A 16,172-nucleotide genomic window follows, 5' to 3' on the forward strand; every position below is an offset into this window, starting at 1 on the left:
ACCACCACCATTAATATCAAAAGTAAACCATAAATATCAAACAACCAATCTATGAAGATAACTGCAGTAGGTGATGGAAAGGCTTTGTATTGGTTCAATAGAGTTCCTCTTTGAAGGTGGACATTGTGGAGATAAAGCTGAGGGTATTTGCTGTAGTTAACTCGCTGCCAAGGAAACTGCAAGTGGACATCAAGAAAAGCTGGAGTTGCATTAGAATCCAGTCCAATGATATGTAATGCTGTAATGAAGCCTTTACATTTTGCCGGTTTAAGAAGGCAGGCTCAATTCTGTTCATGTTGCTTTTAGACCTTCTTTGATATTGTCCTCAGTTAATACAGGGTTCTGGAGCACAGTTTTCATGTTCATAATGCTGTCAGTCCCAGGACCCTTTCTCCCTGCTGCTGTCACTCAGGTTGATCTCTCACCATTTATGCCTTCCTGCTGCTGGTCACGTTTCAAACATGCTTTGGTACAAGCCCCTAAATTGCTAGTTTATAGCTACTGTTTGTTAGTGGTTTTGCACTATGATTGATAAGGATGGAGAAATTGGAAAGGGGAGAAAAGATCTGCATGTATATAGTGTGTATATAATATATTTATGTATATATACATAAAATATGTGAATATTTTCACCAACCACCAGACCCCTCAAAGTGCTTTACAGTCAATGAAGTAGTCAGAAGATACTTCAGTCATACAGAAGCAAAACTTTGTTTTAAAATGACTGATAAGTGTTTCTGTGCTTAGTACTGTCAGGCAGACAAAGAAAATTTAATGGTAAGGTCCTAGGGAGTGTTGCTGAACAGAAAGACCTTGGATTGCAGGTTCATAGCTCCTTGAAAGTGGAGTCGCAGGTAGATAGAATAGTGAAGAAGGCGTTTGGTATGCTTTCCTTTATTGGTCAGAGTATTGAGTACAGCAGTTTGGAGGTCATGTTGCGGCTGTACAGGACTTGGTTAGACCACTGTTGGAATATTGCGTGCAGTTCTGGTCTCATTCCTATCGGAAAGATGTTGTGAAACTTGAAAGGGTTCAGAAAATATTTACAAGGATGTTGCCAAGGTTGGAGGATTTGAGCTACAGGGAGAGGCTGAACAGGCTGGGGCTGTTTTCCCTGGAGCATCAGAGACTGAGGGGTGACCTTATAGAGGTTTATAAAATTATGAGGGGCATGGATAGGATAAATAGACAAAGTCTTTTCCCTGGGTTGGGGGAGTCCAGAACCAGAAGGCATAGGTTTAGGGTGAGAGGGGAAAGATATAAAAGAGACCTAAGGGGAAATCTTTCCACTCAGAGGGTGGTACGTGTATGGAATAAGCATACATTAAATGCAGATTTATACTTGTGCCTTGTGGGTAATATACCAGGCCAGATTAGGATAGCTTTCAGCAAGGTATGACTTTGATAAATTGCCTAGTTACAAGGAAGTCCATGAGAAATGGGAATTTCAATGAGATTTTGAGGTAAGAATTGCTTACAAACTGAACCCCAGACAGAGTGATTTTAATAAAGGCTGCATCATGATAATGGGGTCATCTCATTCATCGATCTTTGGATTTCTTTCCCAATCTTGTTCTTGATAAATTCCTTTCCTCAGGATTAAATTGACTGGATAATTCAGTAAATACAGGACAAAGATTTCTATAATAAAAACTGCAAATGTGATGGTTTCTCTTATGGGTGAAAGGATGATTTATTGAACCTGATGTGCAGTCACATAACAGCACAAGGCCGAAACGTCGATTCTCCTGTTCCTTGGATGCTGCCTGACCTGCTGAGCTTTTCCAGCAACACATTTTTCAGCTCTGATCTCCACCACCTGCAGTCCTCACTTTCTCCTACAAGGCAGGTACAGTAAAGGAAGACCATTGGACCATTCTTGGCTCATCCATCCATATTAAACTTACAGTTTTTTTTGCATCTCATCTTCCATGAGCCCTTTGTAAAGACCGTGTGTTTTTATTTTTCATGTATTTTAAAACTGTAGACTAAATGTGGAAATAACTGTTGTGAAATCCAGGGATTTACTCGGATGGCTGAAAGTTTTGAAAGCAAGAAACTTGATGATGCTCATGAACCTTGTATAACTGTTGGCTCCAGAAGTGTGGAGATGAACAGGAGCTGCTGCGTTGTGTAAAAGTGAAGCTGAGTGGTTTGTTGACTGAATGGTTTGCTTGCCAACAATGTGATTGTACAGCTAGGACTGTGAGTGAGACAGTGAGGAACTATTTCAGTCCATAAGAGAAACCAGCAGATCTGCAGAAGTCAAAAAGCTATTAGTTCTCTGCAGTAAGCCACTTTAAAGTTAAAGAAAGTCAACCCTTCTTTCCTTCAGCAGATACCATAAGTTGTAACATTGAATTGGATAAGTCAGAGACCTTTCACAGTGAATCAGCCAAGTGTGCCTTTTGCAAACCAGGGGAAGCATTTGGAAAAGGGAAGGCCAAAGTAAACCTCTGGATCAGACAGAATCACCCAACAATTCTTGTGAACAAAGACCAGGGAATGGTTTTCACAGTTTCCACCTATGTGTTCTTTTTCCCTTGTTTATTTTTGCTCATCTCTGTGTGTAAAGGGAGTTTAAATAGGGGTTTAGAGTTTTAGTTACAGAGCTTACTTCATTTGGTTTGTTTGTTTGCCTGTAGCTAGAATCTAATGACCTGTAATAAATAGTGATTTCTTGTTCATTACAGAAACTTAGTCCATGCTTTCTATCAACCTGGCTCTGACGACTTCAGGAATGGCAGGGTTTGATTTCCAGTCAGCTAGCCCAGTGAGTTGTGACACGATAAAAAATCCCATTCTGGGCAGTGTTCACACTGTTAGAAAGAAACTGTTGTAAAAAGAATGCCACCATTATCCAACCAGATCATGGAGCTGCTCTCTCATTAGAGAGAGATAATTGATAGACAAGAGGAGAGATTGAGTTGATCACCTCAGCAGGAATTGAACACAGTCTGCATCATAAACCAGCCATCCAGCCAACAGAGCTAAGTGACTCCTTGTTGCTATCAGCTCTTAAGTGATTAGATTACATTACAGTGTGGAAACAGGCCCTTCGGCCCAACAAGTCCACACCGACCCGCCGAAGCGAAACCCACCCATACTCCTACATTTACCCCTTACCTAACACTACGGGCAATTTAGTATGGCCAATTCACCTGACCCTGCACATCTTTGGACTGTGGGAGGAAATCGGAGCACCCGGAGGAAACCCACGCAGACACGGGGAGAACGTGCAAACTCCACACAGTCAGTCGCCTGAGGCGGGAATTGAACCCGGGTCTCTAGCGCTGTGAGGCAGCAGTGCTAACCACTGTGCCACCGCGCCGCCTTTACTTCTTTAGTTACAGCTGTGAGCTGTAGATGCTGGTATTGGACTGAGGTGGACAAAATCAGAAGTCACCTGATAAAGGAGCAGCGTTCTGAAAGCTTGTGATTTTAAATAAACCTGTTGGATTATAACCTGGTGTCATCTGACTTCTAGTTATAACTGTATTCTGAGTTTAACTTGCTTTACCTGGCCATTCTGTTTATTGTTTTAACTTCTAATTCATACTATGAAGCACCATAAGGTAATATAACTTTTCTTTTATTTCTCTATTTTGTATCTAAGAATGGTACCTACATATTTTGTACCTGTGATGGCATTGTGAGGGGCAACATTGTAAACTTTTCATTGTACTCCTGTACCTGGGTACCCATGACAATAAACCTAATGCTAATTCTAATTCAATGGCCCATGATTCTGCACAATGAGTGTTTGGGCCAGAATTGTTGAAGAAATTATCAAGATCCAATGAAGTACTGTTTTCAGAATTATTTAGCTGCAGGCAGCTTTTGAAATTTGATACTTAATTCAAAGTGCCTGAACCAAACTTTGAGTCAGATAGTGAAATGAGTGGATTAATTCACATGGAGTGACACATTCATTGATGACGCACTCTGATAGATAACTTTAATTACTCATTATTGTTTTGTCTTTATGCTCTTCAGTCTAGGTTGGATTCTAATCAGCTTTCTTGGAAAAAAACAGTTGCTATTAATAATTATATTCATTCTTTGAAATGCACTGTGCTGATACACATTGGCAAAGGTTTATTCCATGAGTGTTATCCAGAATTTAGACGTGGAAGTGCAATCATATCAAGTTTTAGATTATATTAGATTCACTACAGTGTGGAAACAGGCCGTTCTGCCCAACAAGTCCACACCGACCCTCCGAAGAACAATCCAGCCAGACCCATTCCCCTATATTCACCCCTGACTAATGCACCTAACACTATGGGCAATTTAGTATGGCCAATTCACCTGACCTGCACATCTTTGGACTGTGGGAGGAAACCGGAGCACCCGGAGGAAACCCACGTAGACACGGGGAGAACGTGCAAACTCCACACAGACAGTTGCCCAAGGCAGGAATTGAACCCGAATCCCTGGCATTGTGAGGCAGCAGTGCTAACCACTGAGCCAACATGCATTTTATTCGATGTATACTGCCAATCCCATTAGAAGGTGCCCAAACTTGAAATGTAAAATGAGTGAAATCTCCTGATACCTCGACAAATACTCAAGAAAAAAAGATACCATTTTTTTTTGAAATATAAAAATTTAAGTTTCAATTTTTTTCAGCCACCCATTCATGCACATCAGACAGAACATACTAACAAATCTATGATCTTCAAATTTTAACATTGTTAACATTTTTATGCCACATAATACATTACAATACAATCAAAGAAACAAAGAATGTAGGACCAAAATCAGAAATTGCTGGAAAAATTCAGCAGGTCTGACAGCATCTGTAAAGAGAAAGAATGGTTCACATTTTGGGTCTCATCACCCTGCTTCAGAACTAGAAAAAGGTTGGTATATATTTTGAAGATGGAGTGGGGGTTTGGTGAAGGAGTAAACAATAGGTGGAGATGGAGCCCAGAGAGAGAAAGACAAACAATGGATAGACAAAGAAATGGGAAAGGCCAGCCTGGAAGAATCAATAGCTGCTAATGGGGACCATTAGTGGCTGCCAATGGGTTGGTTATGGTAGCAGCCCATGTGATGATAAGGGCTGATGTGGAGGGGGGTTTGGGTAAGGACATGGGAGAAGGAGAAGGTGTTCAGTCCCTAAAATTGTTGAACTCCATATTGAGTCCTGAATGTTGCAGGGTTCCCAAGTGGAAAATGAGATGTTGTTCAGCTTGCACCAACAAAGAATGTAGAATAGGTCTTGGGGGGGTATTGAAAAAAAAATTCAAAATGTTCCAACAATCTGACAGGGAAAAAAAAACACAATTGGAGATGTGATTTGGGTTGGGGTTACAGCTAGTAATGTGGTCACTGAACAATTTGGATGGAGGGTTTAATGGAGAGCAGTAAAAGAGCAAGTAGATTCAGGAGCATTGTGACAATAGGAGAACTTGGGGTGGCAGGGTGGCTCAGTGGTTAGCACTGCTGCCTCACAGCACAAGTGACCAGGGTCTGATTCCAGTCTCGGACGTCTGTGTGGAGTTTACACGTTCTCCCCATGTCTGCGTGGGCTTCCTTCGAGTGCACTGGTTTCCTCTCACTGTCCTAAGATGTGCAGTTTTGGTGAATTGCCCATGCTAAATTGCCCATTGTGTTCAGGGGTGTTTTGGTTAGGTGCATTAGTTAGGGGAATAGGTCTGGGTGGGTTACACTTCGGAGGTTTGATGTGGACTTGCTGGTCCAAACGGCCTGTTTCCACACAATAGGGATTCTATGACTATTTTGAACTCAATAATTTGCATTTAGAGTATATAGGTTCTGGCTGAGCTGCAGGTATATCTTCCAAACATCATGTCTGAACTTGAACGTACCCAAAGAAGGCAACTGTGTTTCAAACATGATATTTCTTAAAAGTCAAATATTTTCAAAGATTTGCTCTTACCAATGCTTCACGCCCTTCTTCAAGGTTGAAGGTCAGGTCATGGTGAATGTCAGCTAGGAATTTGCTTGAATATTCAGGATAAAGTTGCAATACCTCACTCAGGCCTCGCAAACTAATGTATTGCAGGTCACAATAAGTTAATGCTTTAACATCTGCATTGGTTTTAATCACCTTGCCCTTGGTTGAAAGGTCTGCACCGATCAGATCTCCTTTACCTGGAATGGAAAACAGTGCAGAACATCTTTCAGTATCTGAAGGCATCAATTAAGTTCAAATACAAATCTTTTTTGTGGGTAGGAATCGGGGAAAATGATCATGCACAGAGATAACCTGACTTATGTCGAGACCTAAAACAGGAGCGAAGACAGAACCACTATCAAAAGGTTGTCTAAAAATAGTTAAGGAATATCAGGTGAGAAAGACTTGTACAAGGTTTAAACAGTTGGGCTAAATGACTTGCTTCTGTGCTGTAAGTTCTATGCATGTAAACAATATTTATGTAGCATCCCTGCCTGTGAACCAGAAGGATTAGGTTCAAGCCCCACTCCAGAACTTGATGGCCAAGGAAGATGCATTCATAATGCAATCAAACAAGTTGAGTAACATACTGAAAATCCTTCTACACCAATGGCAGGCAGCACAGACAGTAAGATTCCTGGGTAGTCATGTGTTGGAAAGAACATTGGAGCATTTACTATCAGAATCCTTAGCTTCAGAATGCATTGTGCATCTGCAAGTACATGTTCTCACAACAACTGACTCTTCCTCACTGAATGGTAACACACTAGCACCAAATAAAAAAAAAATCTACAAACATTTCCACCAAATAATTATTAAAGAAAGTGAGACCAGGATATGATGCTTCAAAAAATCCATGTCTACCATTACCAGTACAATTCAATCAAAACTTAAATTTAATATTTCCACTTTGTCAAAAATGCTAAGATGGGGCAGAATAAAAGAACCGATGTTTGCAGTAACCATATGTGTCCTGGTTATCTTCCCATTTGGTGAAATCCCAGTCTTTGTCATGCTGTTATTTTGAGAGGTGACACAATCCTTCCTCACAGTGAACCAAGTTCTTCTTACATTTAACCAAAACTCCTCAACATTATATAATGTAGCTAACAATGGCCAGTCAGAAAATACCACCATTAAAACCTGATATTGGAAAATTGGATGGAAGATCTCAAGTAGGAGGCTTGAAACCTTCGTAGAAAATGGAGCTTAATTTTGAAAATTACAACGTATTTCGTGTTTGGGGCTTGTTAGCTCAGTTGGCTGGGAGGTTGATGAGTTGTGCAAACAATACAGATTCAATCCCTGCACTGGCTGTAGTTACCATAAAGGATTCTCCTTCTCAATCTTTCTCCTTGCCAGAGGCATGGGGAGTCTCAGATTAAACCACCATTAATCCTCTGTCTCTGGAAGAGAGCAGCCCTATGGTCCAGTAGAACTATGGTGACTACTTTTTTATTTGTAAATGCAGACTGGAAAAATCAATTTTTAGCTTACCCCACACTTCACTGCCCACTAATAATGCTTTGACTTTTTTCCCCAGAGTCTAAAAATAACTACCTTCACAAGACAATCATGAAAACTTGACTCTCAGACAAGTAGCTCCAGTTTTTTTACATTTTGCTGTTTGAGCTTGCACAAACATATTGTTTCCTCAGTATGGTTTGACTATTCAGGATCATTGTATTATTTTGTCTATATATATTTGATCAATGAACTGACTGAACTGCAAATGATCATTCAATTTAAAAATACATATCTTTGAAACAAGGATTTCTTCACAAACTCTTTCAATTGACCATTAGTTTACACTAGCATTGCTTTACAATGGAGGTTGATTTTGAAAGCAGGCTGGAGACATTGAAAGGGTTCTCCATCTGTGAGCTATGAGGATCCTGCTTTATATGAGTTTCAAAGTCTTTTTTTTTAACCACTTCCTAAAGGTTACAATTTTATGTCACCCGAACTGGTTGACAACTGCTATTTCAACATTGGTCATTTTGACAGTTGAAAAATGTAACAAAATACATCAAGTTCAGTGAGAAGAAGAATAAAATTGACAGTTTTATGATTTCAAAATCATCATTTTTATTAGCATATTTGAAATTGTTAATTTATGTAAATACATTGCTTTCACCAATCCAATTCTTACTTTTACAGTTACGAATCATTTAAGTTGTTTGTCTAAACAGGCCAATTTAACATTGTATTAGTTTCTGCTGAAGGTGTTGTATTTTGAGTTCCTTTAGGCTCTTTTCATTATAAGTATCAAGCATTTTTTTTTGTGAATCAATTTGTTATTGTTAGAATCTAGAGACGCCAAGTACCCAGGAGGATATTGTGAAGATGTGATGAACTAGTCTGTTTCTAATAAACTTGATTGAACCAAACAGAAAATCCCAAGATCCACATGAGTTGCAAAGAAAATTATGTCTCACTTCAGTCTTTTTTTTTGAGTGCTGCAAAATCACGCAGCGCTGACAGGATTTGCTGCCCGCCTAATGTAGCTTTTGAATCATTAAGTCTTCTTCAGAACAATTTCCTCACTCACAGAAAGTACTGCAGTATCCCTTTATAATCAGCTGCTGTGTCAGTCATTTCATTAATGATGGGGAGGATAAAAGGGGAGTGTAGTCATTGTAACAAGGTCAGCCAGGTAGACCTCATAGAATGTGAATTCACTGACTGGGGCTGTTAAACTGGTCTAATCAGGGAGCCATGGCTGACAGATTAAAAAAAGGAGTTTCAGAGGTTTCAGTTCACTCTGAGAGCTGGCTCTGAGGGAGCTGGAGTAGTGTCAAGGACTCCCCATGTGTAAATAAAGGGTGACACGGTGACGGGATACCAGCTTCTGTGGAGTTATTTCAGAGAGAACAAGGCAAATTGTTTAATATTTGAATAGGAACTAGAGAAGGGGTTTGCAAATAAAAAAATTGGCAACAGTTCCTGTTTCTGCAGTACCTATTATACACAGAACCTCAACGAAAGTACTCTCTCCTACTCATATTATATAAATCTGTAGCTTAGCAACAGCAGAAATATTGATGCGGGTTTTCAGCACATAAACAAAATAAACTGATTGGTGCTTTGACAGAAATTTAACCTATTCCAGGGTCACTGTTGCTGAAATGAGGCAGCATTATTTTAAGGAGACTACATTTGGAATCTGATGTAAAGAAAAACCACGACGGTTGAAAATTTATAAAACAGCCATCAGCTTTCTCACTGTGCTCGTCCAATCGTTTTATCTATAAATTCCGTCCAGTCAAGCAAACTAGTGGACTTTAATTTTAATGCTGAAATGATAATCATTTGCTTCATCCTTTCCTCACACTCTAACACTTGTCAGCTTGGTGTAGCGTTGGCATTTTGGAATTGAAGGTTTATGGGTTTAAGACCCACATTGGGATTTGTGCATATAATCCAGGTTCACACATTACTGAAGAAATGGTACATTGTTGGGAATTATATGCCATTGTTTACATTGATGGGAATTGATGCATTGTTGGGAATTATAAACCATTCAAGGGATATTTGATAGCTAAGTAAGGAACTTCTTTAGAATTCTATGTTTCAATTGTTTGTTCATTTCGCTTGCTATTTGTGGTGCAGTTTAGCTGCACATATAATGATGACTACACTTCCAAAAAAATACAGTAATTAATTGGATGTGAAACAAGTTGCACCATCCAAACTGAATTGTTTTGGCAGCTGGCACTGTAATTGAGCCATATTTTCTCTCAATCCACAGTAGTAAAGTGGCAAAGTTAATGCATGGAGCTTTCTGCTCTTTGCAAGTCCAAATCCTTCCTGTTTGCCAATAGCATAACAATAACAGAAATGCTGCATATATCGTTAATTTATAACATTAATGTTAAAATGAAATATTGAATTAAGGCATACAAAATAGGTTCCAAGTTTGTTTAGTGTATAGCCCAGCTATATTAAATAGGCTAAACTATATGCTTGAAATGAGACACCCTTGCCATAGTCAATCAGACGAGCAGTTAGCCGTCAACAACAACCACCAAGCTTCCTACCGAAAACCAGTGGACACCAAGACACCATTTTTATTCTTGTTTGTTCATGAGATGTGGCTGTCATTGGTTGGACCAGTATTTATTGCCCATTCCTAAAGACCATTTCAGAGCTCAGATAAACAAAAATGTTGTTGGAGATCTGGAGTCAGATGTCAGCCAGACCAGGTAGCCTAAAGGAAAGAATAGACCGGCATTTATCTCCAGATTTTCATTGCATTTAAATTTCACCATGGTGCGATTCAGTCCTTCATTCCCAAAACACTGACTTGGGATTTTACATTCCAATCCAGTGACAACACCACAATGCTACTGCCTCCCCACAAACTACTAGTCAAACCAGCCAGTCCTCGCAATCCATCTGAGGTGAAATAGTGACATTTGGTTTCTCAGGTTACTGAAGCACTAGAGGGAATTTAAAAAAAAGTTAAGAGAAACTGGAAGTGAAGGTACAGGTGTTTCATTTTCATGGATACAAGATGAGTCGGACCAGTATGTATCATGACTAAGTTTCACCAATTTCTTTCCTTCCGTAACAGGGAAACTAACAGCAGGAAGGCAGTAACAGAAGCAAGAAAATCAAAGAAGGAAGAGAGGCATTGGTGTCATTTGTATCTCGGAATCATCAGGAGCGATTAATGCAGTTGAAAAAGAATGGGAGAAGTGGTAGAGGTAGCAATAAGAGGCATTAGATGCACTAAAAGTCAGCTGTATCAATTATCACACATTCTCCCCCAACTAACTGTGAATCACTGTTGTGTTGCCTCATCACTAACTACACATTCTCTGCTGTCTCTCTTGCTGTACAGTTTGTCAGTTTGGAGCAGGAGAGGAATTCTATTAGGTGAGAGTTTGAGGCATATAAAAAGACTCATAACAATCAAAAATAAATTTTTCTTCTAAAATATTTAAGTGGGTTCATTCTCTGTATCTGTGTGTCCTTCCAATCGCACCTTGCTAAGTCTTAGTTGTAATAGACTCTTTTCTCCCATTATTCCCTCAGTTCACAGAATCAATCTTGATCTGGTCCTGTTTGCTGCCACTTTGCTGAGAAATTTCATTCCATCTGTTTGTCAAAATCAAACTGTTCTTGAAAGAAAATCAGGTCAAAAAGCAAATATTCAAAGTAATGGGCAGCGAGAATGGGAGATCAATGAGTGTAGGGAGCTCTTGTGGAGAAGATAGATGAATGAACTATGTTCGCCCCATAATTTCTTAAATTCAATGCCAGGATGCAAAATTCCAACTATTGAAAACCAGGTCCACTGCATGAAAATCAGTGATCCAATAGCATTTCAGTTACCACGCATAGTTCCATACGAAGATCCAAGATGAAACAGCAGTCAACAGGGGACAATGACAACTGGAATAGGATGGATCATCCTTATAGTATTGAATTAGCTTTATTGTCATATGTACTCAAATGAGTACAGTGAAATGTTTACAGTCATCGCGTTATAGTACCATCTTAGGTTCAAAGGTGCCTAGGTACAGATACTTAAGATCAAATTCTCAGGAAAGTAAAATAAACTGGAAAAGTAAAAAAATAAATAGTCCAGTAATTAGTGAAGTTTAAATTCCTAACATTGCCTTACAAGGAATGATGCCAGGCGTTGAACATTGTATGTCTACCCAAAATGAGATAAGTTGACACAAATGCCACATTGGTTTAAGTGATGGCTTGCTGAAGTTGCTTAAAACGGACACACTGAGAATTGCAAAACTGATCTGTGCACTAAAGAACACCTCATTTAACAAGCCAAAATTAGGTCAAAGAAACGTCTTCTATTCTCTAACTGTACACAAGTACTGACTGTGCTGTTAGCTGCAGGGGGCTCTAGAATTCCCACCTTAAACTCCTCTACTTCTCTCTTTTCCTTTATACAAGCCTTTTTGAACAAGCTTTTGGTCACCTAATGACCACATTCAACTGAAGAATTTTGCAAGATACGTCAAATGGAATGTGAAAAAAAATGCCAACAGCTAAGTGCAAACTCTGCTAGCTCTTACCAAGAATGGCCAGTACCATGTTGTCTTTGAGAACTTCCATTGAACCTGAACACACGAAGTAATTTGCTTGCAAGGCATCACCCTGTCTGATGAGGTACTCTCCTGGGGCACAGAAAGATGTTTTGATGTGGAGAGACAATGATCTCAGGCACCCACGACTGGCCGATACAAACAGGGGTAACTGCAGAATCTCCTTGTTCAGATGCATAGCAATGTCTGCGCGTAGCTCATCCGGGAAATCTCGTAAAAGCTGCAAAACATGAAGTGAAGATTTGAATTTCAAACCCAACATGTGTTTTCATACATTCCATACAAAGGAGTTAAGATAGAATTCTTAGGGCTAAAGAGATCAAAGGGTATGGGGCAAAAGGGTACTATGTAGTATGATCAGCCATGATCATAGTGAATGATGGAACAGGCCTGAATGACCAATTAGCCTACTCCTGGTCCTATTTTCTTACAGAACTCGATACACTTTCTCAAGGTAGAATTTGAAGTTAAGAAGTGTTTTCTGGTGCATAAATCATTTGTATTAGAGACATCAGATGTCTTTCACAGAGCTCAAATATTTGAGGTCAATGGAGAACAGTTTTAAGCCAATCACTTGGCAGAATTTAATGTAGATAAAGGGGGGATCTTGGCTGTGGGTGACCTTCCGCCTCCTTTAGAGAAGGCCTGCCATATAAGTGGCCAGCAGTGGGCCTTCCTCAGAATGAAGGACACCAGAGACAAAAATCTGTCCTTCCAACCCTGATGGTCTAATCAGAGTTTGATTGCCGGTCATCTCCTTTGCAGACAGTGCCTTTTCCTTTCACGGTCGCTGCAGGCAATGCAAGGATCTGTATTAACAGGAACCTGGGCCACTGGTGACTAAGGGCAGCATGGAGGTTGCAAGCCGGAGGTGGAGGTGGAGGTGGAGGTGGAGGTGGAGGTGGACATTAGCGCAGGTTGGTGGTTCTCACCATCTTACAATACTGGCTCCCACTTTCTATTAAAGACATCAGACATCTTTCTATGACAGACACTTTCCCCTCTGCACAAGCATAAAGGCAAACAGAGTTTGTTTTCATGCTTTTAATGTGGCGTCTGGTCTGTCCACCACTTGTTGAATACCATCCCAGTGACATGGTGAGGGTGGGATGGTGCTGAGGACATTAATTGACCACTTAAAGTCTCAGTTGACAACAAGGCAGAAGGCACTCCAGCTGTCTTCCTCCCCAAGTTGTAATTTGGACAGAGGCAGGAAGGTTTGGGTGGTCCCAGCCTGGCACCTTCCTGAGCAATTCCTTCTCCCTCCTACCCTCAAACATGCCTGTCCCTTAAAGCCATTCATTTCCATTGATTGTCTTTTATTCTTTAACAAGCTCAGAGATATTATATATAGCTCTGGAGAAGGATAGCCAAAGAACACACACACAGATTTGCAATGCTACACCCAGTTTACACTACTAACCTGCAATATCACTGAGTAAAGTGATTCAGGTTATGTTTATAATTCCTGCTTTCTCAGTCACACTACTCTGAACAAGCATCAAATCTACATGCTACCACCTATGGGTACCTCACAGAGGTTGGTTCAGCAATTACATTAGTGCAATGGAATGAGCAAATTAAACTGCATGTCCTATGAGCTAGAGTTGCTGCATGGCCTTAAGGCATTATACAATGCGTATATCACTATATCACAAATAACTAATTTGATTAGGGAGATTTCAATAAATTTAATCATGCCAAGAAAAAGAGATGCAAGATTCTTTAACATGATTACATAATGTTGCCAGGGTTAGAGGATCTGAGCTACAGGGAGAGGCTGAACAGGCTGGGGCTGTTTTCCCTGGAGCGTCAGAGGCTGAGGGGTGACAAAATTTAGGTTTACAAAATTATGAGGGGCATTGATAGGATAAATAGGCAAAGTCTTTTCCCTGGAGTCAGGGAGTCCAGAACTAGAGGGCATAGGGTGAGAGGGGTAAGATATAAAAGAGACCTAAGGGGAAACTTTTTCACGCAGAGGGTGGTACGTGTATGGAATGAGCTGCCAGAGGATGTGGTGGAGGCTGGTATAATTGCAACATTTAAGAGGCATTTGGATAGGTATATGAATAGGAAAGGTTTGGAGGGATATGGGCCGGGTGCTGGCAGGTGGGACTAGATTAGGTTGGGATATCTGGTCGGCATGGACGGGTTGGACCAAAGGGTCTGTTTCCATGCTGTACATCTCTATGACTCTATGACTCTATGATCTCAAAATGGTGGATTTTTCCAATTCACATCTCTATGTTACAATACCAACACAATTAGCCAGGCCCAAAGTCAACCATTGATGCATCATTTTGGATCAACATTCATTCACTTCAAATCTTATCCAGCCTCAACAAAGATTTTCTTGTCTAGAGAAGCTATTTAATTTCTCAGAACAAGTGAATGGACAACTAACCTTCACTGAATTCTTTCAATACTTAGAAGCCCCTGCAATTTCTTATATTCAATCTCAGTCTCCAAAACCGCAATGAGAAAGTGAGATGTACTGGGGCAGTAGGTAGCACTAGTCTAAATTCAAGTTTTCTATGGAGGACAGAGTTAGTCTGAGTTCAAGTATTAGTGCAGTAAATATGACTCCAGCAGATTTGGCTGGACCATGATAAGTACTAATATCTCCAAAAAAAATCTCTTTTCTAGTTTCCATGGGTGTAATTTTTTTTCACTCCCTGGAGGTGGTGAGGGATGTAATGAGAAAGAGAAATAATGTGGTGAGTTAATCCTATTGAGAAACATACCTCATTCTCACCACCTCGACAATGAAATAATGAGTGACAAATTCCATTGGTGACTTCCTAGACTTGCTATCAATTAATGACCTTTAATGGCCTCATCTCACCATCTCCCTGGTTAGCTGCTTCCTCAGTGAGTGAGATAGGTGAGTGGTGTTCTGACTGAGAAACCACAGTGACAGTCTGTTGAGTTGGGAGACAGCGGGGAGACCCTAATAGCCTTAATCTGGGGCAATCAGAGTTAACGGTAGGGGGCAAGCAGATGGCCTCTGAAAGCCAGCCCCTGCTCTCGTCTCAGACCCTCTTCTTCCAAGGAACCACGGCCTGTGAGCAGAAGAAAATCCAAAAACTCGTCTTCTCACTACTGGATCCCCCAAGGGGCAGGCCTGGAGGGACAGACTTTAGAACCCAGAAGCTACTGACCTCTTATTGGTGTCTGTATCGAGGCCTGTGATTTGGTGAGATGTTCACCCTCACTTGCCAGTCAGTTCTTAATGTTTATCTCATATTTTAGAAACATTTGGGAACATTCTCACCAATGTGTGTAACAGGGTTTTATTCCCAGCACTTTATAATTGCTTGCTTAAAACTGCTACTTTGGTAGGAAAACCAGAAATGAAGAGCATTTCCTAAGTGTTGAGAAATGGACTGGGAACTGTTGATGTCCATGGTACCTGGGTGTCCATGTTCATAAGTCATTGAAAGCTAATATGCAGATGCAAGAAGTAATTAAGAATGAAATTGGCATGTTGGCCTATACTACAAGATGATTGGCATACAGGAGTAAAGACATCTTGCTGCAGTTGTATAAAGTCTTGGAGACACCACACCCTGAAATATTCTGTGCAGTCCTGGTTTCCTTAACTAAGAAAGCTTAAAGAGGGAGTGCTGTGAATCTTACCAGACTGATTCCTAGGATGGCAGGATTTTCCAATGAGGAGGAATTGAGGACATGAAGCCTGTATTCTCCAGAGTTCAGAAGAATGAGGGATGATCTCATAGAGGCAAATAGAATTCTTATAAGGGTCAACAGTATTACAGTTGCAGAAAGGATGTTTGGGGACTCGTCAACTGAGGTAGTATGGACTGAAGTTAAAAACAGGAAAGGAGAGGTCACCCTGTTGGGAGTTTTCTATAGGCCTCTGAATAGTTCCAGAGATATAGAGGAAAGGATAGCAAAGATGATTCTCAATAGGAGTGAGAGGGAGACAGGGTAGTTGTCATGGGGGACTTCAACTTTCCAAATATCGAATGGGAACACTATAGTACGAGTACTATAGATGGGTCAGTTTTTCTCCAGTATGTGCAGGAGGGCTTCCTGACACAGTATGTAGACAGGCCAACAAGGGGCGAAGCCACATTAGATTTGGTACTGGGTAATGAGCCCGGCCAGGTGTTAGACTTGGAAGTAGGTGAGCACTTTGGTGACAG

At 40.5% G+C, this 16,172-nt stretch overlaps 1 protein-coding gene across 3 annotated transcripts in view; it reads right to left on the bottom strand.

Annotated features, from left to right (window-relative positions):
* The window catches only part of LOC122539849 (potassium voltage-gated channel subfamily H member 8-like), a 163,901-nt gene that overhangs the window by 38,864 nt on the left and 108,865 nt on the right, over positions 1 to 16,172 (bottom strand). For all 3 annotated transcript variants that reach the window (XM_043674963.1, XM_043674965.1, XM_043674964.1), the window contains exons 10-11: positions 11,974 to 12,223; positions 5,909 to 6,123 (exon numbers count right to left, since the gene is read on the bottom strand). In XM_043674963.1, the coding sequence (XP_043530898.1) occupies positions 5,909 to 6,123; positions 11,974 to 12,223 (465 nt within the window). The remainder of the gene's footprint in view (positions 1 to 5,908; positions 6,124 to 11,973; positions 12,224 to 16,172) is intronic.

The sequence above is a fragment of the Chiloscyllium plagiosum genome, chromosome 33, assembly GCF_004010195.1.
Source record: "Chiloscyllium plagiosum isolate BGI_BamShark_2017 chromosome 33, ASM401019v2, whole genome shotgun sequence".
In the NCBI taxonomy this organism is placed as follows: domain Eukaryota; kingdom Metazoa; phylum Chordata; class Chondrichthyes; order Orectolobiformes; family Hemiscylliidae; genus Chiloscyllium; species Chiloscyllium plagiosum.